Genomic DNA, 26,261 nt, shown 5'->3' with positions numbered 1-26,261 from the left:
TAAGATGTTTTTGCAGTCAACACACAGCACAGCTGATTTTGGGGTCCAGCTCTCTTAGCCTCCTCCCCCCACCTCTGCCTCCCAGACAGCTGGGTACACCCGCTCGGGCCACGGCGGAGCCCCCCAGCACGTCGTCCGGGGCACGAGTCACGCACGTGTCTGCAGCCTCTCCCCTCACTGACTCCAGGGCGCCCCCTGCGTCTCGCGCTGCTGACCCCATCCTGATGAAGTGCAGTGGGTGCCGGGACCTCACCCGCTCCCAGGAAGTGAGGGGGTCTGGGGATGCCAGGGAGGTGCCATGTGTCCCAACTCGGGTCTCGTCACTGAGCAAGTGGGCCACTCAGCCCTTCCCGGGGACCCGAGAGGGGGCTGGGCCAGGAAAGCCCCGCTCGCTGCCCAGAGGGGACCAGCATCGCGTGCACGGTCCTGACGAGGTCCCCAGGCTAGAGCCACCTCTGGCCACCCTGCTCCTCAATCACCACGGCCAGCAAGCGGGCCCGGGGGACCCAGCCCTGCCCACCCAGGCCAGGACAGAGCAGTCGGCTGTGGGCGCCAGTGTCCACCACGGATCCGACCCCCAGCCCCCGCGGACAGCCCAGCCTCAGGGCCCAGTCATCGTGATGGAGCAGAGCTGCACGGGGTAGAAGCCCACCCCGATCGGGTCTCCAAGAGGGGGTCGATATCCCACCTCCGCGCTCCACCCCTCAGACCCCCAGGTGTGGACCGTGAGGCCAGCAATGGCTCGACGGCCACTTCGCAGCCGTCTGGACGGCCTGGGCCAGAACAAGCCGACCTGAACCTGGCCACGGACTCAGCTATGCAGACAATCTCCCCGGAGCAGGTGGCAGGGCCAGGTGGGGTGTTCAGCCCCTTCCCACCGTCTCCTCAAGCCCCCCATCACCCCAGCAATAAGGAAGCCCAGAGCGCCACACGGCCAGCGCCGCGGTCCCGAGCTCTGGTCAGGCCGCCTTCCTTTCTGGCTGCTGCCGCGCCCCCCCACTGCCCGGAGCACCCCTAGAGCTAAGCCGCCCCCCTCCACATGTACACCTGCCACAGCCAACAGCTCAACTCGAAACCTAAAGCTTTTCCACAAATACACGTTTTCGTAAAAACAAACAAATCGACCTGATCTGGGCCAAGAGGCCGGAGGGAACTGCATCTACGGCAAAGGCTTGTGAGTTCCTTTGTTTCCCAGAGCTGCGCTTTGCAGCCTGCTGGGCTCTGCCCCTCTCCTTCCACAGTGCCAGCCAGGCGGTGCCGCCCACCCAGCCATCCAGGTAGCTTTCTCCTGAGGGCACATGCTGCAGTTCTCTGCCCTGTTCTGATCCGCCCGGGACACCAGAGCTGAACAGCACACCGCACCAGCCACGGCGTTCACTAGCCCGTGACGGGGAGGCGCACGCGGTGCGGGTCCTGGGGAAGCTCCCGGAGGCCTGGCTCTGACACTGACACTGACCCAGGACGCGGAGACGGAACTAGCGCTTCCCAGATGAGGGTTTCAGTCCTGGAGGATGCAAAGTTCCAGAGGTGGTGGTGACGGTTGCACCATACCGAGAATGTACTTAATGCCACGGAACCATACACTCAAAAATGGTTAAAGGGGCTTCCCTGGTGGCGCAGTGGTCAAGAGTCCGCCTGCCGATGCAGGCGACACGGGTTCGTGCGCCGGTCCGGGAAGATCCCACATGCCGCGGAGCAGCTGGGCCAGTGAGCCATGGCCGCTGAGCCTGCGCGTCCGGACCCTGTGCTCCGCAACGGGAGAGGCCACAGCAGTGAGAGGCCCGCGTACCGCAAAAAAAAAAAAAAAAAAAAAAAAAATGGTTAAGGGGCTTCCCTGGCGGTCCAGTGGGTAAGACCCTGCGCTTCCACTGCAGGGGCCACAGGCTCGATATCTGGTCGGGGAACTAAGATCCCCGCATGCTGCGTGGCGTGGCCCCCAAAGTTAATAATGATAAATAAATAAAATGGTTAAGATGGTAAATTTTACCTTATGTGTATTTTACCAAAATAAAAGAACAAACGGCCCCAGAAATCAGCGAAGGATCTCAGAGCCCAGAACTGGAGGGGCAGGGGCCAGCCAGAGCCCCGCAGCCTGCAGCCAGTGGAGCCGGGCCTCCGGCCCCTCCCCAGCCCCAGCCCAAGCAGGAGGAAAAGAATCTAGAAGCTCCATCGGCCAAAAGCAGGAAATCAGAGATGAAGCGTCAGAGGGGGCGGGGGAGCGCGTGGGACGACGGGGTGGGGGGGGCAGGGGACACGGACGACGGACAGCACGTCAGCCCCAGGTGGGCGCTGCCAGGCACTGCCCCACCCTGGGAGGGTCGCCGGGCGCCAGAGCCCGCACAGGGCCTGCCCTGGAGGGGCGACAACGGCCCCTCAGTCATTCATTCATTAGACACAGAGGGCAGAGACAGGATGAGCGCGGCCTGGGACGCGAGCGCCTCCAACACAGATGAGGAAACAGAGGCCACGGGGTGGCCAGGAGCGCGGCTGGCACCGGACGCTGACCCAGGGGACGTGAGCCAGGACAGCTGGGCCCGCTGGCCCCCAGCCGGGTCACCCGGGGCCAGGGTCACATGCCCAGCCCACCTCCCCTGCCTGTTATCAGGGCCTGGGGACAGGGTAAGAGGCCAGCAGAGCGAACAGTGGCCCGGGGCCAGCACGGGAGCAGGGAGCAGAGGCAAACAGGGCTCTAAACGGGGAGCTGAGCCGAGTTCTCCCCTGTTCAGAGGGGGAATCAGGTTTCCACAGCAGAAGGGCTTCCGTGCTGGGAGAGTGAGGACTTGGGTCCAGACTCCTGGCTCCACACCTAGCCCTCGGGGACCTGGCCTCACTGTGACTCTGCGTGACTAGGAGGCTCAGGGCATCTGAGCAGGCCACCTGGAGGAGGTGGCATTGCATTTGGCCTCGAGGGCCGGCTAAGGCTCAGGGAAGGCCAGAGGAGGTTTGGGGCAGCCCCAGGCTCCCGCAGAGGGGGAGGACGCTCAGGTGGAGAGGCGGTGGGGACGTCCTGAGGAGGGGGACAGGCCTGCTCTGCCCAGGCAGCTCCCACCTCCCCATCAGAGCGGCCCGTGGCTGGTGACCTCATGGGGGAAATATGACTTTTCCTGAGCCAGGAACAATAGGATGGGGTGAGGGCAGAGGGAAAGCCAGCAGGGCTGCCTGCCGGGCAGGAAAGGCCGCCCCGCCCCTGCCTGCATGTGTAACCCTTCAGAGACCCTCACCCAGCACATCACAGCCTGGTCCTGCAGATGGGGAAAGTGACCCCTGGTCTCAGTTGGTGCCCAGCCAGGAAGGGAGGGCAGGGAGGCCGGCGTGGAGGTTACAAACACCCGGGACGTTCCTTCCACACAGAGCTGGACACCACGGCCCGGCCTGCAGGAAGATGGGGGGCCTGTGGGGAGGGGGGCGGCCAGACGTCGAAGCCCCCAGGTGCACCCGCGGTGCCGTGACGTCACCCCAAGGCTGGCCTGCACCGGGTGGGAGAAGAGGACACGAGGCCCGTCCTCCCGAGGGAGTTTGAGGAGGCCGCCCGCCCCGAGCCTCAGTTTCCCCACCTGTGAAGTGGGGGAAGGCGTGCCAGCGTGAAGGGCTGTGGGACGGATGGGCAGCTGTTCACGCACCCTCGGGGCCCTCACCTCGACCCTCCGAGGGGTGTTCTAGCCCCATGCGGGGAAGCCCCGGGACACACAGGAGGCCAGCCTGAGCACCACGCCATCGGCCAGTGGGACCCACAGGCCAGCGCGGGCGGGGGACCCCAGAGGCTTGCAGGGGCAGCACGAGAAGGCTCAGAGGTCATGCCAGGCCTGCGTCAGCATCAGAGATGAAAGGACAGTGGGCCTGGGAGAGACCTAGGGAGAGGCCAGGACTGGGGGGGACGCACCACGGCCGCCATGACTGCCCAGCACCCGCGAGGGGCACGACTGTCGCCTGTACTTTGCAGATGAGGAAACTGAGCGAGGGGGGCTGACGCCCCCCAGAAATGGTGTGGGTCTAGGTGGCCCAGAGAGCAGAAGTGGGTGGGTGAGGGTCAGCCCCAGGCGCTGCCGAACCAGCCCTACAGGACAGTCTGCGGGGGACAGATGCAGCGGTGGCGGGGGGGCTGGTCCAGGAGTAGCAGGTCTGCAGGGTCAGCTCTGGGAAACCAGGGCCCTGGCAGAGCTGCCCGCCCTCCCACCAGGCTGGAGGACAGCCAGGCCCCTTGCAGGGCGGCCAAGGCCATGGCACATGGAAAAACGGGGTGGAGGGTGGCAGGGCGTGGGGCCCAGAGTCCAGGGGCTACTGCAGCTCACCGGCCCCTTCCTCCTCTTCTTGCTGGGCCCTGGCTCGGGGTCACGGGGAGGAGGGCCATGGGCTGAGTGCTTGGGAAGAGCTTCTGGAAGGAGGCGGCTCAGTGGCAAAGAGCCCGGGCCAGGGGCCACGGAACTCATCCCAGCCTCAGTCTCCCCACCTGTGAAACGGCTGGAGGCCCAGCCCTGCAGGAGACGCGGGCCCCTCTGGGCCTCAGTTTCCCCAGCTGTTGGGTGGGAGGGGTCATAACCACTCCCGCTCAGGGAAATGCTGCCATGGAAACGGTGTCCGGCAGGTAGCAGAGAGAACTCACCAACCTCCAAGGCCCTGTTGGAGGACACAAGTCATGGCCAGCCACGCCCACTGCCACGCCTCTTGTGTAAAACTTAAATGAGGGACTTCCCTGGTGGCGCGGTGGTTAAGATTCCGCCTGCCAATGGAGGGGACACGGGTTCTAGCCCTGGTCTGGGAAGATCCCACATGCTGCAGAGCAACAAAGCCCGTGCGCCACAACTACTGAAGCCTGCGTGCCACAACTACTGAAGCCCGCGCGCCTAGAGCCCATGCTCCACAACAAGAGAAGCCACCGCAATGAGAAGCCCACACACCGCAACGAAGTGTAGCCCCCGCTCGCCACAGCTAGAGAAAGCCTGTGTGCAGCAATGAAGACCCGATGCAGCCAAAAAATAAATAAGTAAAATAAATAAATTAAAAAAAAAAACTTAAATGAGAACAGACACACACGTGTGAATGTCAAAAACGCGCGGAAGAGCCACTCTAAGCAGAGCCAGTGTTTACCTGTGTGGGAGGGGCTCGGCCCTACCTGGGAGGCTTCCTTCTTCACTGGGGGGGGGGGGAAGGTTCTCACGTGTAACTGGGGTCGGGTACGGTGAACTGACCGAGAGGGGAAGACCAGGGGGAACACACCACAGGGCGGTCGGGCCACCAGGACCAGGCTGCCCTTCCACAGACCGGGCAGGAGGCTGGGAGGACATGAGGCATCTGAGCCCCCAGGCGCCGGGGCAGCGGCAGGGCTAGGCCCGGGCTCCCCTGACCCACCAACGGGCATCCTCGGGCCTGCCTCTCCACCAGCTGGGTGAAGCTCCTCTGGGCAGGGCCAGGCGCAACCCGGAGGCTCAGAGACCCCAGGGGAAGGCTGCCAGGCCAGGGCAGCTGCCAGGGCGGGGGTCCCGTGTGAGCCTGGCTGCCCCCACGCGACCCCAGCCCGCCGCATCTCCAGCCACCTTGTTCACTCTGCCTTATTTGGCTTCGAGGAGAAACCCATAAACACTTCCCTGCTTGCTTCTGCCAGGGGCGGGCGGGCGGGCGATGGAGGAAGAGGACAGACGTGGCAGCGGGAGCGCCCAGTGGCACCAGCCGTCCCCTGCCGTCCGCACAGGCAGCCGGGCCTCGCAGCTCCCACGGCAGCACCCACAGGACGCGGTGGCCACACCTGCCACACCCCCGCCCTCCAGGCCCAGACCCAGAGGAGACCAAGGGCTAGATCAGACCCAGCTTTCTGGAAGGGGAAGGCTGGGGAGGTCAGCCGACGGCCCACCCCACGCACCCCTACCCTCGGGACAAGCGCTGTGGCCGGGGCCAGCACGGGCTGGCATCTCAGGGCCCCTCGGAGAGCCCACGGAAGGCTGGGGGAGGGGCGCTAAGGGGCCCCGCCGCCCAGACCCGCCTGCGGCCGAGACGGCAGGCCATTCGGCTGCGCTCCCTCCGTTGACCGCCACCTGCCCCTCACGGTCCGTGCAGCACGTGCCTGCCCGAGACCCCGTCCCGCCCGGCCAGCTGAGGGCTGCACGCAGCCATTCGGGGCTCCCTGCACGGGCGGTCTCGGGTGGGACCACGCCGCAGGGCAGGAGGGGCAGCCGGCTCCGGGTGCCACGGGAAGGACAGGCCTACAAAGGACCTCAGCGACCTTCACGGGAATCCCCTTCCTCCCACAGGAGATCGGAGGCCACAGACACGGATGCAGGCTCGTGCGGACGGGGCTGGACAGGACGGAGCGAGGGATCAGGGGCGGCCATGGGACGCTGTGTCACCTACGTGGAGCCCCACCAGCAGCCTGGGGCCCCCAGGTGCAGGCGGAGGGTTTACCTGCCGCCGCGTTCAGGTTTAGCGGGTACGGTGTCCGGGCAACGTGGCTGCACGACTCCCTGACTGCACAGAGCAGGCGCAGGCGGCTGGTCCCCTCCCTGCAGCACGGGCTCTGGGAAGCATGGCGACTGCCCAGGGCCAAGGGGACCTGGTGGCCGCCGTGGACCAAACACAGGGGAAGGGGCTGAACCACATCTCAGGGGGGGCTCCCAACAGCACCAGCATTGCCCAAGACGTGCCACACGGGCCAGGCTGGTACCGCTGCGGCCGTTCAGACTGGGGTGGGGGTGGGGGATGGCCCCTGAGGTGACTGGCAGGTGAAGCAGGTGGGACGTGAAGACCTGAGCCTGAGCTTTCAACCAGCACTGCCCAGGCCCGGCGGGCCGGGCGGCCAGGCCGGGGTGGGGGGCTGCGGAGAAAGCCGCTCTGGGGGTCAGGCGTGGGCCTCAAGGGCCGTCCACAGGCCCCACGGCAGCCCCTGCTCCACCGGGGAGACGCAGGGGAGGCCCTTCGGTGCCTCTCCCCTCGAGGCTGCTCAGACCCCATCCCCCAGGACTCGGCCTCCCCTGAGGACCCTCAGCCAGCTCCCCCAGGCCAGGGCCCACAGGGCTTCCCCGGGAAACAGCGCTCCGGGCCCTGTGTTTGGAGCTGCCGGTATTTGCGGTATTTGGCCTCTGCTCGCTCCCCTGGAGGATCAGGGCTCCCAAACCACGTCGGCCTCCACAATGGAGAGGCTGGATTCCAGGCCAGGGGTGGAGCCCGCATTCCACAGAGGGTCAGGGACCGCCGCCCACTCCCCGCCTCCCAGAACACGAGGAGGCCTCCCTCTTCTTCCTAAATTTATTTATTTATTTTTGGCTGCACTGGGTCTTTGTTGCGGTGTGCGGGCTTCTCATTGCCGTGGCTTCTCCTGTTGCAGAGCACAAGCTCTAGGCACGCGGGCTTCAGTAGTTGTGGCTCGCAGGCTCAGCAGTTGTGGCGCACGGGCTTAGTTGCTCCGCGGCACGTGGGATCTTCCCAGACCAGGGTTGGAACCCGTGTCCCCTGCGTTGGCAGGCGGATTCTTAACCACTGCGCCACCAGGGAAGCCCCAGGAGGCCTCACTCAGAGTCTCTGCAGGCTGACGGGTAAGGGGACAGCGTGCAGACACGCCCCTCCCCATCTCCGGCCGATGCGGTTTGACAACACGCCCTTTCCCCAGGCCACCTAGAGCTCAGGGCCTGGCTGAGACGGGCCAAACCTGGGATGCACAGAGGGCCACAGTGAGCAGGTGACAGCGGCCCATGTCCCCAAGGCCAGCGCCCAGCACGGGGAGCCCTCCTGCCACACGGGGGGAAACTGGCACCCTTGGCCTCTCCACGTGGGTCAGCCCTGTGCTGCCCCCGCCCTCCCGGACCCCTGCCTCCAAGACGTCCCAGGGACAGGCAGGACCCCCTCCAGCCTCCAGGAAAGGGGCTCCCAGCTGAGCCGCACCCCCAGAACGTGAGGAGCAGACCCCACTGGACCCCCGTGAGCGCCGCCACGCCCGACCCGGGCTCTGTGCCAGCGAGGGGCTCCTGCTGGCCACCTGTCAGACGGGGAAACTGAGGCACAAAGGGTCCAGCCGGGGTGCCCGTGCGGACATCAGGCCCTCCAGAGCCCCGCTGCCCTCGCGGCAACCGAGCGCTGACTGGCTCCTCGGCACACCAGCCCCACGCAGCCGCGTTCCACCTGCTCTTTCCCCGACCCCCGTCCCCCAGCTCCCCGGGGACAGACGAGTGGCCCCCGACAACCAGAGTGTCCGCGTGCCCCGCAACAAGGCTGCCCGTCTGGGGGACGCAGACAGAAACACACGTGGTGACGGGACAGCGGCCCGGGCGTTCAGCGCTGCGTAAACAAGGACGCTCGTGACCCGGGGCCACGCCCACCCCGAACTCCATGCTAGTCGACACCGTGGGGCCCCTCGAGACGCCCCGCCCGCAGCGCCGGAAATGAGGGGGAGGGGGGCCCTCCGGACCCAGGACTCGGGCCTCGCCACCCACACTGCCCACCTGGGCCTCGGGGAGCCTCGGCCACCAGCACCCCTCACACAGACCCCGTCCAGGGCCTCCGCAGCCTCGGGCATCGCGAGGGGACTCGGAAGGCGACGCGAAGCCGCGGGAGGCGCGGGGCCGGTGCTGCTTCCACGGCTCGGAGGTACGCGCGGGCTGCACCCTCCCAGGGCCCTCCAGCCAGCAGCCCACACGTCTTCCCAAAAGCTCTCCGTGCGACAAGACGCGGCGTAACCCCTCCTACAGACCCGCGGTCCTCCTAGCGGGGTTCCCAGGCCACCCCAGCGGCGTCCCCTGGGGATCTGGCGGCGACGCAGGTCCCAGGCTTGCCCAGACCCGCGTGCTGTGACGCGGCCCCGGCGGACGTGCCCTGCCGACGGAAGGCTACCTGGGCCTGGAAGGACGCAGGTGCGCGGTCCTCCCAGCTTAGAAGGAGCAGCAAGGTGATGATGCGTGGGACCCCTGCCACAGCCGCGCCCGACACAGGGCGTCCAGCCCGACAGTGCCACCCAGACCTCCCCTGGGGGGGACAAGGACCTGCATTCCCCCGCGTCCTGCACCCACCCCCCTCCACCTGGAGGCAGCGTCCGCTTTAAGGCCGGCCCACAGTAGCCGGGCCCGAGGCCACAAGGCTTCTGAAGAGCCCGGGCTGCGTCACCTTCCAGCAGCCACCGAGGCTAGGGCCACCTTTCCAAACGCGGGTGCCCAGTCTGGCGCTCCAGTCTGCCGCCAGCTCTGGCCCGGGACTGGAGGGTGGGGTGCTGCCTCAGAGCCCCACCCTGTGACTCAGCTGGCCCGCAGCGCCCCGAGTCCCTCCGCCTGTCTGGTCTGGATGGCGCAAAGAGCCCCAGAGCCTGGTCACAGCCCGCCCCGCTCTCTAGGGCCCTTCCCAGCACCTAGGGAGGGGAGGAATGCCACCGGGCCACCTCTGGCTGGCAGGTGGGGGCGGGTCCGCAGGCCCCTTCAGATCCCTGCCCTCCCCAGGAACACGGGAGCTGGGGTGGGGAGGGCGTCCCTGCCTGGGCGTTTAGGAAGGAGGCTCTGGTCACCCGTGCGTGTCAGCAGTAGACAGTGTCAGGGCCCCCTGGGAGAAAGGGGACATTCATGGGCGCCTGCCCCACGACCATCTTGCTCCCCAGCAGACGCCCGCCCCAGCGCAGCAGTGACCCCAGAAGGCACCCCACGAACGTGGGCCGGAGCGGGTGCCGACGGCAGGGAGCAGCGGGGGCAGCCCTGCCCTGGGAGAACCTGCCTGCTCTCTTCCCTCGGGTGAGGGCACTGAGCTCAGGGGTCTGCCCGAGAGCTTGGAGGTGCGACCAGCACACCAGCACTGCTCTCCCCAAGGGGCAGGTGGGCCAGGAGCTGCTCTGAGGGGCCTTCGGGCCGGCGGGTGCTTCATCCCGCGTCGGCCTGTTCAGTCAGCCTTACATGGGACTTCCACGTCCAGCAGGCACTGGGGGACGGTGGACACCCTCCCAGAGGTGCGGCCAGTCGGAGGAAAGCCTTACAGCAAAGTCTGAGGCCCCCAGGAAGAAGGAATGCTCCAGCTCCCTGGCAATGTGGACTCCAGATTGCAACATCAAGGCTTGCCCGAGCTGCCAGCCTGCTGGGCCCCTTGCAGATTTCAGACTGGTCTCACAATTGCCCGAGCCAGTTCCTTAAAACGAATCTCCTTGCTTTCTCTGTCTCTCCCGCCCTCCCTCTCGTCTGTGCACAGGCGGCCATGGAAGACACCCCATCCATCTGTCCATCTCTTATTCCATCCACCTGTCCACCTCTTATTGGCTGTTTCTCTGGAGAACCCTGGCTGGTCCACCTGCTTTCAGGCTCCCGCACTGTGAACCGCAGGCTGGCCCACCCGCCTCTGAGCTCTGGGCCCAGGTGGCTGCAGGGCTGGGGCAGAAAGGGTGTCGGGGGCCCCACACGGGCTCTGGAAACTCAGCAAGTGCACGGTGACCTAGGGAAAAATCAACACTGTCTGCTCCTATAACAACCAGCCTGGGCAGGGCGGCTCAGCCTGCCCCCCCTGCCCCCGCCAACAGACACCAGCGCCCCCGGAGCAGGGACGCAGCTCATGCCACTCTGAGCACCCACTCCCAGGGGCAAGACGGCAGGGGGGTGGGGGGGCGGTGGCAGGGTGCACCCCAGGCTTGAACTCCGGCTGCATCAAGCCAGGAGTGGGCCGCCATTTCCCCTTGGCAGGAAAGGTTGCTGACCCGCTCACAGAACATTCACTTTCCTTTTCAGAACTTTTTAGATGCAGAGAAGCACAGAAATCATTAGCAAGCAGTTCTACTCCTCCTGTTACCGTGGTTCAGCTCTAACACGTTTCTCCTGCCAGTGCACGTCTTACCAGATTTAACTTCACCCACTCAGCTGCACTGTCCTTTGTTCACCATCCCCTCCTTGAGAAAAAACGCTCATGAATTTCAGGATATCCTTCCAGGAAAGAGCCACCTCTGGGCTCTGGAATCCCACCTGGGGCCATTTCCGGGGGCATCCAGGCCTGCAGCTGTGGTCTGTTGGGCCGCAAAGGTTACAAAAGCAGCCTTGGGCGCCCTGGGCTTCGCCCCATGTCCGCCACAGAGATGCCACCCTCGCCCGGGCTTCCGTGAGCCCGTCTCGGTCCCTCCTGACTCCCGAGAGACCAGAACCCAGAGTCCCCCGGCAGCCCACCTGACAGGACTAAGCAGGTCTGGGGCTCTCTCCCCTCTTAATTCCGCTTTGAAGCTTCCCGAGGCACGGTCCCCAAGCCTGCCGAGAAGGGGCTGGGGCGGGGGGAATCGGCGTTGCCGGCACCCTGCCCACCTCCGCTCGCCGCTCTCAGATCCCGCCAGTGCAACGCCATCAGCTCTCAGCCAGGGCGCCAGGACAGACACAACCGCCCTGCCCAGGCTGGTCGTTCGGAGCTGTCGGCCCACGGAGCAGGGACTGTGCTGGGGGAGGGAGGTCCCCGCAGGCCACCAGCCAAGGACACTCAGCCAGCGAGAGACGGAGCCGGGCCCTTCACCACGGGGCAGCCTCTCCCCTGCAGCCAGGAAGCAACGGCTTCCTCCAATGGTCCTCTAGGGATGGAGCTCAGCTCTGTCACCCGCGGAACAAACCCACGCTCCCTAACGGGACCCCCGGCCGTGCCCACGGCTCCGGCACCACCGGGCTCTTCCCTAAACTAGCCGCGAGGCTCACACCCCTCCCCGCGCACGCAGGCCTGCCCCTCAGCCCCGGCCTAGCTCTCTACCACCTCCTGCGGGCGATGGACCCTCCAGATGGAGGCTCGAGCCCCTGAGGGTCCGTGCTGCCAGGGGAGGGGCCGAGGCCACGCCATCACCCAGGCTCAGTCCAGCATCGCAGGCCCAGAGTGACCCTCGAGGTATGGCCCCCACCCGTCCGGCTCCCGGACCACGCGGCCGAGCGTCCCCACGGGCCCCTGGTGGTGGGGTCAGCTCCCCAGACGAGAGGAGGAGCAGCCACTTAAGAGCAGAGAGCGCAGGCAGGTGGGGATGGGGCAGGCCATACGTTCAGTTCCTGGAAAAAGAGGGGCGGCAAACACTGCCTCTCGCCCACCACATCCGGCGTTTCTGGAAAACCAATCCGACTCCTGACAGCAAAGCAAGCGGCACACATCGCGGGGGTCCCGAGCGACACGACAAACAGGCCCCCACGAGGCTCGAGGCGGAGCCGGTGCCCTCCCTCCCGGCCGGCTCCCGTCCACCGCCCCCAGCCTCAGTCGGCCCAGCTCCCAGAAGGCCTCGGCCATCAGCACAGGGGCAGCTGTCACCTCGGGGCTGCCGTCCACAATGGGCAGGTCACAAGGTGCCAGGGACGCCCCGAACGGAGAGGACGCGTTCCTGGGCCCGGCAGCCTGTGGCCACAGGACTCAGGCTCTGCACGCCCTCCGGGGGCCTCTGCCCCCCACTGCCCCCGCCCCGTGCAGCAGGGACACCAGGCCCATACACTCAGCGGCTGGCTCGAGGGTACTCCACAGCTGAGCGTTCTCCAGCAACAGGGAGAGCCCGTGGCCGCCCACCTGAGGCCACCTGCCCACAGCCCAGGGGCCCTGGGACCAGAAGCAGGCCTCAGCACACCTCCCACCGCTGCTCCCAAGGGTCAGGGCTGAGCCTCTGGGAGCGTGCAGGCTCTGGTCACCTCAGGGGAGGACCCCCAGGCGTCCCTGCTACACACGGACAGGCCGCAGGGTTCTCGCGCCTCGTCCAGCTGCCGCAGCCGATGCCGGGAGACCAGTGAGGGTCCCCCGGCGCCCAGCAGGCCCACAGACACCAGCTCCCCGTGCCCCGCCAGTGTCCCTCTACCCGGAGGGGCTCCCGAGGCCAGGGATGCCCCCCTGCAGACACGCCCCCTGGCTGGGGGCCCTCCTGACCGCCACACACACGATTCCACCCTCACAGTGGGAGCCCCAGCAGGAACCTGACGCCCAGAGCATCCCGTCCTTCTGTGCCCTGATGCCAACCACATGCCCACCCTCCCTGGACGGGTCACGGCCCAGCTGGCTCCTGTGCTTTCCAGCGTGGGGCCTGGAACTGGCTCGGCTTCTCTGGGCTGCGATTCTCTGTGCCACCGCCTCAGAGGCCAGGCCGAGTCACACGGGACTCCTCGGGGCAGCACCAGGAAACGACCAGCGCCCCAGGGCCCCAGGCCACGCATCTGCCCCACCACTCCCTTCCTACCAACAGCTCAGGGTGGGCCAGGCGGTGCTGCTGTCCTGCGGGAGCGCCCGGCCGCCATGACTCAGCCAGACCTGGCAGGGTCCATCACTGCGCTCACCTGAGCAAGGTGTCCTCACCCTGCCGCGCCCCCCTCAGCTCTCGACATTACCAAGCCACTGAACATCTCTGCCCCAAATTCCCCCCCCCGGTGAGGCCACCACCGTGTCCCAGGGCTTTAGGGTGCCTTGATTAACGTGCTGGGTGGCCAGGCTTCTCGAGATGCGCCCAGGGGTGTGGGAGCAGCAGCACGGCCGCCTCGCACTCAGGGCCACTTTACAAAGTATTTCCACCCATGTCACCTGGAGGGTCACCCCAAGGGCCACGAGGCCAAGCAGGACAGGTGCTAATCTCACAACTAGAGATGAAGACAACTGGGGTGCAGAGAGGCCCCGGGGATGGAAGGGCGGGTGCTGGGCGCCTGGCTGCACCCCCAGCTCTGCTCCGGACGGCCTCCCTGCACAGCGTGTGTCCCCCTTCTAAAGGTGAAGCGTCCAAGGCTGAGAGAGGCTGAGCCCCTTTCCCCAGGAGGCCCAGCAGCAGAGCCAGGAGGCCCAGCTCGATGCCGGGAGAGGAAACGTGACAGAGACTTGGCCTGGGAGATTTCCCATCCCACTGCTCTGCTCCAAGGACACCTGCCGGCCCAGCGTGTGGCCCCAAACCACAGGTCCTGAAGGCTTTCACAGCCCGGCAGGTGCTGGGCACACAGAGGCCATACACCCTGGAGCCTGGATCCCGACACAGCAGCACCTTGGAGCAGCCCAGGGACAGTGCTCAGGACGGGGCAGAAACCACCTGAGGTCCCAGGGAGCCCCAGTGGGCGCCCCCCCCCGCCCGTGCACAGAACAGGACCAAGCAGGGCGAGGATGCACGGACGTGACACAGGGGGTGACGATGTCCAAATTCCCATTTATAAACACCCCGAAGCCCCGGAACCATCCTGGCAGGAGGTTGGATTCTGAGCACGGCTGCTGGCATGACCGCCCCACTACCTGGGGTCCGGCATCTCGTGTCTCCAGGAGCTGCTGTGCTAGGTCTGTGTTCAGAACAGGGAAGAAGGGACGGGAACCCTGGAGCCCCTGCCCTGTGGCAAGGGAGGAAGCCGTGATGTGCCCTATGGCCCGGAGACTAGGAAAGCCACCTGGGCTCCTGTGGCCCAGTCACTGCGGGAGCCACCAGAGAGGACACAGCGCAGCGAGGAAACCGGCCTCAAGTTACTAATAACCGGCGGAGCCTAGCCCCTGGCAGCCGCACTCACAGCACGAGGCCCCGCCCACCCGCAGAGAGGCCGCACTCACAGCACGAGGCCCCGCCCACCTGCAGACACGCCGAGGAGAGAGCCGGGAGGAGGGCCTCCAGCTCCTCTCCCCTCGGGGGGCCAGTGCCCAGCCGCCTCCTCCGGCTCAGCGGGGTGACCCTTGGCAGCCCCCACCCCTGCCCGCGTGGCCCCTTCCTCTCAAGGTCCTCAGCGCCCCCCAGCCCCCTGCAGGCCTCCAATGCCTCCGGAAGACACAAGCGGGCCCCGTCCCGGGATGCCTGGAAGTGTCTCAGGCTCTGGAATGCGATGGAGCTGGTGAGCCCAGAAGCTTCCTGCAGCCTCCTCTGGAGGGTTACCCCTCCATCTGCCTCGTGCCCGCTCTGGCCCTTGAGGGCCAGGGGTCTCCTCCCAGCTGGGCTCAAGTCCGCGTGGGCCCTCAGAGGAGAGTGCCCTCCTGTCCACCCCTGCAAGCCACTCTCGGCCTCCAGCCCTTCATCCCTCGCTCTCCCAAGGAGGGGGGCGGACAGGGGCACAGCACAGCCCTCCCAGGGTTTGTGGGGCAAGGGAGGCGACGGGGAGGGGAACGAGGGGCCTCGCTCCAAGAAGAAAGGTGGACAGGTGGACGGGTGGAGGGTGAGGTGGGAGGGGAGCCACCTGGTGAGCGGAGCACAGGCTCCCTCCCTGCCTGCGTGGCCACAACCCGGGGACCGGGGACAGGACGGGAAGGAAGGCCCCCCCGGAGGCCCCAGATCCTAAGAGGGCTAGAGTCAGATGGGGCAGCGGCGGAAGGCCCAACGGGGCCGCCTCCAGGGGAAGAGGAGGTCCTGGCCATCCGGCGCCCAGCGGCCCCGGCTTCCTGAGCGGGACACAGGGACATAGGACCCAGAGCCCACCACCATCCCCAGCGTCCAGGACCCCGAGGGGAGCTGCTGCCAGGCCAGACAACGTGCCAGCGCTGCTTCAACGCTAATCCCATCCTCCTGGGGTCACAGGGCAAGGCTGCCCTCCCGACGGGCCCCTCGGTGCCATTCCTGGGCCCTCGTGGAGCCTCAGGCCACCGTCCCTGCGTCACCCCGCTCCTGACCTCCAGAGATTAGGGCCCAGCCTGGCCATCGCTCCCCGGCTGGGGCGGTGTGCACCAGCTGATAAGGTGTGGGACGTTCCTGCAGTGGGAAGGGGGTGTCACAGGCAGGGCTCGGCACCCACGGGGCCTCGGGCAGTGCCCGCTTGTCACAGCTTCTGCCTCTGTCCACTTCCCACCCACAGGACCGGGCAGTGGCCAAGCTGCAGTGACAGTGACGAGGAAACGAGGGCCGAGGGACAAAGAGGCACCACCCCGCCAGCAAGGGTGGAGAGGACCCAGGCGGGTGCCTCCCGCACGGAGCGGAGACACGGGCCAAGCGTGTGTCTGTCGAGCTGGGCGTGTGAGCACGGAGCGTGTGCTAAGCTGAGCCGCCGCAGGAGAGAGGAGGGAGCCGGACTGGACGCGGACAGGCCCCGAGGACCGCAGGCGGCTCGTCTGCCGGGGAGACCGCACAGGCCTCCCGGGGGCGTCACACAGGACGTTACACGCCAGGGCCTGGCTGTGCCCACTCGGGTGAGGCTGCACTTGCTAAACCACCAGGTGTGCGTCCGACAGCGAGTCTGTCCTGTCCTGGGACTCGGGGTCTGACTCCGGGGAGCTTATCCTGAGGGGCACAGTCAGAAGGGAAAGCAGGTGAGCACAGAGATGGTCACTGCGTCCCCGGGAACCACAGCAACGGGGGTCTGGAGACTGGGACCGTCTCTGCAGAGGCCGAAAGGAACCCGCTTCATTCAACAGGCAGCCCAGGGGGGGCCACGTGGAAGGGCAGAGTGACGGTCCCACCGCAGGAGCGACACCAGGACAAGAGCCTGCAGACAGTGGGACAGAGGCCCCAGAGGAGAGCTGAGAGCGGGCAGAGGGCTGGGCAGGCAGCAGAGGAGGGAAGGGGAGGGCTGGGATGGGACAGGATGGGATGGGACGGGCAGGGCAGGGAGGAAGTGGGAAGGCCCAGCCCAGCGAGCGGAGCGGCCCACCCACCAGGAAACACTCAGAGACCCCATGAGCCAGGCACCTGGTCACAGCCACCAGCTCGGGGGCACGGGAGACGACGTCCCAGCCAGAAGCATCCGAGCTCACAGGACTTAGAATCAAAAACACCTGCTCGGGCTTCCCTGGTGGTGCAGTGGTTGAGAGTCCGCCTGCCGATGCAGGGGACGCGGGTTCGTGTCCCGGTCCGGGAAGATCCCACATGCTGCGGAGCGGCTGAGCCCGTGAGCCATGGCCGCTGAGCCTGCGCGCCCGGAGCCTGTGCTCCGCAACGGGAGAGGCCACAACAGTGAGAGGCCCGTGTACTGCCAAAAAAAAAAAACAAAAAAAAAACACCTGCTCTTAACTGGACACCATAAAGAAGACGATTGGCTCTTAACTGGACACCATAAATTAGACAATTAGGATCGAAGCCGCAGGCAGGGAAAACCACGTGCGGTGCAAACAGGTTATGATAAAGAGCTTACGATCTCGAGTCCACAGCGAACCCCCAGAGGCAGAAATAAAAAGACCAACAGTCCAGTTTTTTTTAACGGGTGAAAGAGTCCTAAAGATGTGTGCCAGAGAAGATGTCCAAGGCGCTTAACATCATTGGCATCAGGGTAACAAAGACTGGGGTCGCGGGAGATGCCACCGCACGCCCCGAACCAGCAAAAATCAGAGGCCAACACCACGCGCGGCGAGGGTGGAACGCCCCGGAGCGTCCCCTAAACGACAACCAGGAGGACAGATCGAAGCTTCCTTGCCGGGAACATGCGATGCCCGTGACCCAGCAACCCCATGGCCAGAAGTGAATGAGATTCAAGTGTGTGTCCGCGGAGACGCCACGCGGCTAGCAGCCTCGCGCCTACCCGCCAGGCGCAACAGGTGATCAGATAAGCAAACGTGGCCGTGCATCCAGGGGACCTTAGCACCAGAAAGAAGGAACCACCAGCACACACACAGCGTCACGTCCCAGAGGCGGGAAGGCACGGAAGGCAGCAGACACAGAAGTACACACCCCGGTGGTCCCTCGAGCACGGACCCCCCCAGTGCAGGCAAAACTGACCTGGGGAAGGAAGTCAGGGTCGAGGGGGTGAACGGGCGGCAGAAACAGCTCCATCTCGCTTGGGGAGGGGGACAGATGTGCCTGACTGTCAACCCAGCAGACAGAACACGTAAGGTCCAACCCTTTACTCTGAGTGCCTGACGTCTCAGCGGAAAGCTCTACGCGTGGACCGTGCCGTCCTCCCCTGGGGGCTCTGTCGGGACCCCAGAGCCTACAGCAGGGCCTGGCACAGGCAGGTTCTCCAGACACGTCTGCCGGGCGAGTGACGCGTAGAAGGCGACAGAGCGACCGAGCGTCTGCGAGGGAGGAGGGCAGCCACAGGAGGCGGTGGCAGGGGGACAGCCGGCAGGTTCTGGGGCAAGGACAAGCTCGGGGAGCTGGGAGACCAGATGGAAGCGGGAGGCTGGTGGAGGAAGAGGCGCAGCCACAGGAACTGCGGGGGGGGGGGTCACCCCAGACACTGACATGAGTGGGGGCGGGGCTCCCGGGAGGCAGCAGTGTCACGGGCGAGAACTCTGCCCCCGGGGTGCTCATCTGTGACATGGAAAAGCCACTAGCGCCCCCCCCCCCAGGAGCGAATGTGCTGCTGGCAGCAGGCCGGAAAGCGAGTGGAGGCTCGTCCTGAGGGGGGCCCCGTGGGCAGCTCTCGGATGTCCCGGGAAGGCCACTTGGCTGTGGGATGCATCTGGACGCAGAGCAGGAAGCCTGGGGCTGGGTGTGCCGAGACCCCCGTCTGTCCAGGCCGGGGGTGATGCTTGTGGACATGGGTGGAGGCTGCAGGGGGCTGGGGGACGGGGGGACACTGAGGTAGACGACGCAGCACTGTGTGCCCACGTGGCGGCCAGGCGGCCAGGACACTCGGCACCGGCCACCCAAACGGGCACACGGGGACCGGCGCCTCGGCGGTGAGGGTGACCTGCCCCTCCGTGAAGCAGCCGAGGGACACCCCCCCAGCAGGGGAGACAGGTACCCGCGGCACGAAGCCCCTCAGAGCTCCTGGGCGTGCCCCGTGGTCACTACGATCCCTGGCCACCCACGGGAGGGGAGGACGAAACAGCTGAGCTGGGGGTAGCGGCATGGACGGCTGAGTTTCCCTTTGAAAAGCTCTTGTTAATGCTGTTATGATGACGTGTTGTTTCTAATGGTGTTTTAACCATAATCACAAATCCAGTGGATGAGAGAGAGAGAGAGAGAGAGAGAGAGAGAGACAGAGAGACAGAGAGAGAGGGAGAGAGAGAGAGAGGGAGGGAGGGAGACTGGAGGCAGACAGGTTCCTGGGGCCCCGAGGGGAGGCTGGGGTGTCACTGGGGGCAGCCACAGGTCACAGGCCCTGGCAGTTCCAGGAGGTGAGAGAGACCAAGGCCCAGGCCTGAGGCCCGTGAGGCCCCTGCCCGGGAGCCAGGCTGTGTCCGCTCCTGCTGTGCCCATCCAGACCCAGCCACCGTCCGGGCCACAATCACGGGCCACCGGCTGCTTCTGCAGGCCCGAGGAACGTGTGCGCACAGCAGTTGCGTTCTCTTGTTTTCCCCAGAGGATCCACGGGAGGCCACTGAAGGGCAGGGCAGGCGAGGAGCGCTGGGGGGACGGGCCTGGGCAGCACACCTGGGCACTGCCGGGGTCGGAGCTGGGCCCGGACGCGGCCTGAGAGGCGCGTCCCTCCCGCCTCAGCTCCCTGCATGGGACACGTCCCACCACGCGGTCAGCGGTTAAGAGCCCAGGACAGAGGCCCCGCCCACCCCGGCCCCCCACCCGCTCTCGAGGACAGCAGCCCCCAGACCCCTCCCGCTCTGCGGAAGCCGCTGGGCCGGGTTCAGCCGCCCGTTCGCTGGCAAAGGAAACCACAGGAGGCAGCTGAGGTGGCCACGCTCCCTCTTTAGCCTGAGCCCCGGGGAAGGAGAAGAGGCCCGGCTATATATACTCACGGAGAAAAACAGCGCGCAGGTCGGAGCCTGGTAAACAGTCGGCCGTTACAGGCAACTAAAAATACTCCCTATAATTATGTTATTAAAACACACCAGAAAAATTGACCCGCCCCACTCGGCAAAGGCCCGAGACGGCGCAGGGAAGCGCGGGCCACGCACGTCGGCCTGAGGGTGCCCTGGCGGCACCGGGCGGCTGGGCCGGGCCGGGCGATGCCCATCGCAGTCGGCGGCTTCTGCAGGGCTGCCCGCGGCACCAGGCCCCAGCCTCGCGGGCTCCTCTCCAGGGCAGAGGCTGCTGACCCCGGGCCACCCCAAGAAACACTCTCACACGTGTCAGGGTGGGCGGGGCGCTGCCGGGGCCCCAAAGACCCGCAGCCACCTAACCCCACGGGTGGGGACACGGCAACCTTGGGCCCCAGCCACTGACCAGGGCCTTCCTTCTCAGGACAGGAAGAAAGGGTTGAAGAAAGAACTTAATCTCATCTGACCCAAAACGTCACTGTTTCAGGACAAGTATTCATACGTTACTTGTGTAATTAACACTAAATCAAAGAATCACAATGGGGACGGGGGGAGGGGTGTCAAGCCTCAGGTCCCTCCGGCCCGACTGTCCACTCGGCACTGCCCTGCCCTCTCCAACCCAACCCTCCGACTGGCCACCGCTAGGGGATGGGAGCCCCCCAGCTACCAGGCCACCTGTTCGCCTCCTTCCACAGGCGGTCCGACCCTGGGGGGCTGCACTGGTCCGGAGCCTTCGATCTGCCACCCTGCCCCCCTCCCCGGCCTGGCTGACAACTTCTCTCCCTCCAGCAGACGAGTCCCGCTGGGTGCCCACCTCTCCCCAGCCCTGCCCAGCCTGGACCTTGTTCTGTATGACGTCACAGGCTGCACTGCGTTTCTTTCCCATCTGGGCTCAGCACAGCGTGAATAGACACGGCAAACGCACTTACAGAACCAAGGTGCCGGGAGCTGCGGGGGACCCACACCTCGCCATACAGTCAGGGAAACCTCGGCCTCCATTAGAGAGGAGAATGGGCCCAGCCCCTCCCACGCCCACCGCCACTGGCCCTGAACCAGCACCTAGGCGCCTGCCCGGAGCACCGTCCCACGAGACCTGGGTGAGAGAACGCTTGAATGAACTTGGGGAAACGTCCCACGTGAGCACAGGAATCTGAGCAGGCGGGTGTCACGCCCGGTGGCTCTGGACGCCACGCCTCCCCGCCTGGAAACGGCCTGTGGCCGGCGGGCATCTCTGCACATTCAGGACCTGGTGGTGGGCGGCTCTTCCACTCGGCCCCCCAGGACTGTCCCGCCCTGCCCCACCCAGGGACCAAGCGATCAGAAACCTGGGGTCGGCCTTCAAGCTTTTATCGTCTCGTTTACAGGCGAGGAAACTGAGGCCCAGACAGAGGGGTGAGGGCCTGGCAGGTTCAGAGCGGGACAGACGCTGGCGCCACCCAGAAGCCCCTCCAGCAGGGCCAGCCTCGCCCTCTCCTCCCTAAGACCTCCCACCCCAGGTTCTCCCACCCCGCCAGCAGGCGTGGGGCTCACCTGCCCTGAGAAGGAGAAGATTTCACCCCCAGACTCATCCTTTCTCGCCTGCGTTCTAGTCCCCCAAGCCCCAGGTTCCTCATCCAGAAAACAGGCTTAACTCAGAGGGGTTCAAAGGTCAGGAGTGGGGCAGAGCTCACGTGCAGAGCATCGACCCCCCCCCCCCGAAGACAGCCTCAGGCTCCAGCCGCTGCGCAGCAGACACAGCGGACTTCTGACCCACTTCTGTAACTCCTGGAGTCAGCATCACGGGGGAGAAGGAAATTGCTTTGGTAACCAAAGCAAAGAGTCTACAAACGAAAGAATCTAAAAACAAAACAAGTCTCTCTATTTCGAAAACAAAGAAGACAAGACTTCACTGAATTCTAAGGAAAAGGGGATTCCTGAGGACCAGGGTGGTCAAGGGTGGCTTCCTGGGCTTCCCTGGTGGCACAGTGGTTGAGAGCCCACCTGCCGATGCAGGGGACACGGGTTCGTGCCCCGGTGCGGGAAGATCCCACATGCCGCGGAGTGGCTGGGCCCGTGAACCATGGCCCCTGAGCCTGCGCGTCCGGAGCCTGTGCTCCGCCGCAACGGGAGAGCCCACAGCAGTGAGAGGGCTGCGTACCGCAAAAAAAAAAAAGTGGCTTCCTGTAGGAGGCAGCTCACACTGGGCCCTAAAGACTGTGCTGGTGGGGCGGAGGGGGAGCAGGGGATACCCTCGAGCCCTGTAGGGGCCCTGCCACAGAAGGCAGTCCCCTGCAGTTGGGCTCAGAGCAGACAGGCCCCTTTCCCTCTCCACCTTTGAGAACCGAAAGTGTTGGAGGGAGAGACACCGCCCAGAAAGCAGTCCCAGGGACAGGATCTGAGATGCTTGTCACCCCCGCCCCCCCCATCAACACTGCCCCGCAGGACCCTTCCCGCTGGCCTGACTGCTGGTGGGATGGCCACCTGCAAGATGACCACAGATGACCCGTCCTCGGCTCCTGGGCCGACCCCAGCCCCTTCCCTGATCACGCACACTGAGCCCTCGGGTCCCGTCAACCAGGCATCTGAGTCCTGCGACTTATTCAGTCCTCGGAGGGGCTGCAGGAGGCCGAGTCTCCCCTACAAGGCGGCAGATGAACGCGAGACCTACCCTCAGCTCTGGGGGCCTCGGAAAGGGACGGCCCCAGGCTCACTGCCAGCCTGAGAGCCTCGCGGGGTGTCACCACCAGGGGGCTGGGAGGGAAGTCTCGGGCCTGGGTTTCTAACAGGGCCCCGCTGTCCCAGGCCTCCGTCTTCGCACTGCCTTCCTGCCCGCCTCACAGGGGTGTTAAGACGGTGATGGTGAAAACACGATGAAAAGGAGGAAGTGTCCCATTCTAAACGGTGACACGGCAGTGACAATCAGGCTGGTGCAGGTGACGACGCTGGCGTGCAGTAGGCGTGTCCACGAGGCCGGGAGCCCCGTCCATCCCGCAGGCGGAAGCCATGTTGCCGCCCTGCCCTTGTTTCCCTATCAGTGATACAGTTACTGCCTTCTACCCACCTGCCTTTGGGCTACGGTGCTGCTTTTGGGAGGCCCATTAGGTCAAGAGTCGCGGGGCGGGGCCCGTTCCATGGGAATCACAAAGTGTTCTGTCTCTCTAGAACCTTCCAGCTCTGGGTCCTGACCCCCAGGGCAGCAGGGACCACAGGTGAGACGTCGAAGGCCGTCACCCTTCCCGGGGAGGCAGGGTGGGGGGCTGGGGAGTCTCTGCTGTGACGAGGTGGAGGTGGGATTTGGGGAGGCAAGGGGCACCCCAGGATGACCCAAACCCTCACTGCGGCCGCTGCCTGAGCCAGCACAGGCACAGGTCTGACCAATCCCCTCCGACGGCCTCGTCCAGCACCGACCACTCACTGGGAAACACCGCAGAACTGACCGACGCTACCAAAGCTCGCCACAGACCGCGGGGCGCTCAGAAGGCGGCAGCACACAGCGAGCTCCCTCAGGGGCCGCCCACGGCCCGACCCGAGAGCCGGCCTCCAGCCTCTCAGGTGTCACTGCGCAGGGCTCCTGGCCGGCTCTACGTCACCCTCCCACAAAGCTCAAGAAAAAATGTGGAAGGCCGAGCCCCGCACCCAGACACAGGATCCATGCGGGGCATGGCCAGGGTACCAGGGTTTGAATGAACAGACTTCATTTGGGGGACAGTTTTAGATTTACAGGAAAGCCGGCCCACGTGCACAAAGAATTATTCATCAGGATGCGAAAAGCTCTCAGGTGACTCCAATGTAGCCCAGGTGGGAACCCTGAGCTAGTGCCACGTCTGCATCCACAGACCGAGAGGCCTACCCTCCCCCCGCCCATATCACCCATTTGGGTTACAGGCAACAGCCCGAAGAACACAGATTAATTCTCGGGGTCAACAAACTCTGGCCCTGGGGCTGAGCCTGGCTCCACCACTTGTTCTGCTACAGCTCACAAGCTAGGAGTGGTGTTTACATTTTTTAATGGTTGGAAAAAACACCAGAAGAGCTCACGATGTGAAAATATTTACTATCCAGCCCATCACAGAAAAAGTCTGCTGACCCTGAACGAGGAGACTGCACCACGTGGGGAGGCGCGCCCTTCAGGAGCGAGCGCCCACCGCGCAGGCCTACCCAATTCCCCTCCTGGCTTCACAGCCTAAGGAGGCTGCAGGTGTGCTGCGGGGCCGTCCGAGGCCCACCTGCCCCTCTGAGAAGCTTACCAGCTTCTGAGCCACACGTCCAGCTGGGTCTGTTCTGCTAGCCTGTTAACGTCTACCCTCCAGAGGCACGAGGAGAAAGGCCGACGGGCCCCACACTCCCCCGAGCACATCCCGGGCTGTCCGGTCCGTGCAAGGCTGACTCAGACCCTCCTCCCTGACCTCAATGGTTTTCATTGATTCCTGTCCTGAAAATTTTCCCAAGTCTCACCACCTTCCTCTGCTACAAATCAAAACACAGTCTGTCTGGGAGCCGAGGGCAGGCTGCTCGGGGTCCCACATTCCTAGCCCACTGGAGCCCGCTCCTCCCTATAACAGAAGTTGGCAAATTCCACCTGGAGCGATTTCAGAGGCTCTGGAAAGGCTTTCAGCATAAAAACACCAACAACACCCACCACGGTCGGACAAATTTTCACCCAACAGGCAGACTCACACTGCAAACCGTTCCAAGTTTCCGCGAATTAATTTAATCAGACCGCTTTCCAGCTCACACCCAGTAGAGACAGCCCCAGCGGAGGGAGCTGAGGGCCAAGGGCTGGCGTGTGAAGGGTGAAATGAGTCTCGGGCACTCTGCCCCGGGCACAGGGAGGCCAGGAGGGGTGCACAGGGGGAGGGCCATGGAGCAACGAAAGCCACAACTACCAGCTTCCGGGAAGGGGCGCCGACGACACGGCAAGCAGCAAGGTTGCGGGCCCTCAGCTCTGATACCAAGACCAGAAGCTTCTGCGGGGCATTCCCTCCCCCAGCCCAGGGCACAGCCTGCCCCGCCCCTCTCGCAGCACTAGAGCCCAGCGGAGTTAAGCCAGGACACCAGGGCGGCAGGGAGGAACCCCAACTATGTTTTCCAGAGCATGGGCCTGCCCTAGTCCGGCTGTGGGGTGGGGACGGGAAGGGGAAGAGTGAGGGTGGCCGAGCCCAGGGCACAGCGACGCTAGAGCCTCCGGAGGCTCCAGATGAAACAGCTCCAGGCAGGAAGCCCGCCTTCTCCCAGATTGGTCAGGAAGTCGTGATGCAAATTTGAGCTTTTTTTTTTAAACACGAAAGAGAAAAAGAGATTCGTGCCCCCCTCACCGACGCCCCAGCCCCTCCCATAGGGGCCAACATTCCCCTACCCTCGTGCCCCTTCTCTCAGCGCCCAGGGCGTGGGCACGAGCCGCCCTCTCCGGGGGTCGCTCGTTGCCCGCCCCTGTGGGCGCCCGGGTGCCATCTGCCCGCCACCCCGCCGCCGCCCTCCCAGCCTGGCGCTGGGACGGGGCCCCGGCCCCCCCGGCGCTCTCATGCTTCTGGAATGTGGGCGCCCAGGGCCGCGCGCGTCCCGGGGAATCTCCGCGCCCGCCCGCCCGCGCACGGTCCTCGCCCCGCCAGCCTCGCTGGGCGGCCGGGCCGGAAACCGGGAGCGGGGACGCAGACCCCGTCCCAGACCAGAGCCCGCAGCGCACTCCCCAACTCACCGGCCAGGAGCACGAAGGGCAGCAGCAGCCAGTAGAGGACGGCGCCGAGCACGTGCGGCTCCATGCCCGAGGGGCCCGTGGAGCCGGCCCGGGGTCGCTCGGCCGCCGCGGCACTAAAGGGCGGCGCTGGGGAGCCGCGGCCGGCGCATGGCGCACAGGGCGGGTCGCTGCACGTGCCGCGCGCAGCGGCCAGGACCCCGGCTGGTCTGTGGGGACACGAGCGCCTCCGCGCCCTCCTGGTCCTCCTCCTAGGGCCGGGGCCCACCGCGGCCCGCCGGTGCCGACGGCTGGGGCCCGCGCTCGCCCCGGTGTCAGCCCTGCCCCGCGGCGGAGCGCAGCGCGCGGCTCTCGGTAGCTCGCGGAAGCCGACCACGGCAGGACGCGGCTCGGCAGCTCCCTCCTCCCTCAGCCCGCCCGCGGGCCTTTATAAGCTCGGCCCCCCGCCCTCCCGGCGTGCCCGCCCCCGCGCCTCCCCGACGGCCCGGCACGCCCCGGCAACCCCTCCGCCGCTCCGTGCCGCCCGCGACCCCCACCAGCCCTCCCGGCCGGGGCCGGCCAGCGGGGACCGGAGACCCCCGTGCGGCGTACTCCCCGAGAAGACCTCCACCCTCAACAGCCTTGGCGCTGCCGCTCGGAGTCGCGTGGGGGCGGGCGGGGGCCGCTTCTCCCCCGGCGGTTCCGGTCCGGAGGGCTCAAGAAAGGGTCCCTATCGCCGGGCTTCCGCGGCAGCACGCCACCCGCTTCTGCGCCCCGCACTGCAGGAGCAGCTGGGGCTTTGCTCCCACGGACGCGGACCCGCAGCGCCCCCTGGGGACCGTGGGGTGGCTCGGAGGCCCCGCCCGCAGGGCCAGGGCCGCGGCCGGGCTGGATGTCGGGCGGGAAGCCCTTGAGGTCCGACGGGGGCTGGGGGCCGCTTCCACCCGCGCCTGCCACCACCGCCAGCTCTGCCCTGATCCCTCTGCCATGGCTGAGAAGCGATAACTGCCCTTGGGCGGCCAGGCCAGGGTCTGAGCCCAGGCTGCGCTGGCCACTTCACCCGGCCACCCCAGTTTGGCCTTCTCCACCCTTGAATTGGGCTGGGAAAGGAGAAAAAAAGAGCCGCTCGGTGTGTAAGGCAGAGCCC

The 26,261-nt window shown here is 65.8% G+C and overlaps 1 protein-coding gene across 3 annotated transcripts in view; it reads right to left on the bottom strand.

Annotated features, from left to right (window-relative positions):
• The window catches only part of PIEZO1 (piezo type mechanosensitive ion channel component 1 (Er blood group)), a 54,274-nt gene extending 28,720 nt beyond the window's left edge, over positions 1-25,554 (bottom strand). Inside the window, exon 1 of one of the 3 annotated variants that reach the window (XM_073795719.1) lies at positions 25,139-25,554. In XM_073795719.1, coding sequence (XP_073651820.1) covers positions 25,139-25,202 — 64 coding nt within the window. In that variant the 5' untranslated portion in view covers positions 25,203-25,554. Of the gene's footprint in view, positions 1-11,231; positions 11,287-25,138 lie in introns of those variants that run through there. The other 2 variants (XM_033846424.2, XM_073795718.1) reach the window with 2 other exon arrangements.
• Between the last annotated feature and the right edge of the window lie 707 nt (positions 25,555-26,261).

This window comes from Tursiops truncatus, chromosome 19 (assembly GCF_011762595.2).
Source record: "Tursiops truncatus isolate mTurTru1 chromosome 19, mTurTru1.mat.Y, whole genome shotgun sequence".
NCBI classification, from domain to species: Eukaryota; Metazoa; Chordata; class Mammalia; order Artiodactyla; family Delphinidae; genus Tursiops; species Tursiops truncatus.
The sequence above is the reverse complement of the archived record's forward strand: the minus strand, read 5'-3'. Positions and strand labels throughout refer to the sequence as shown.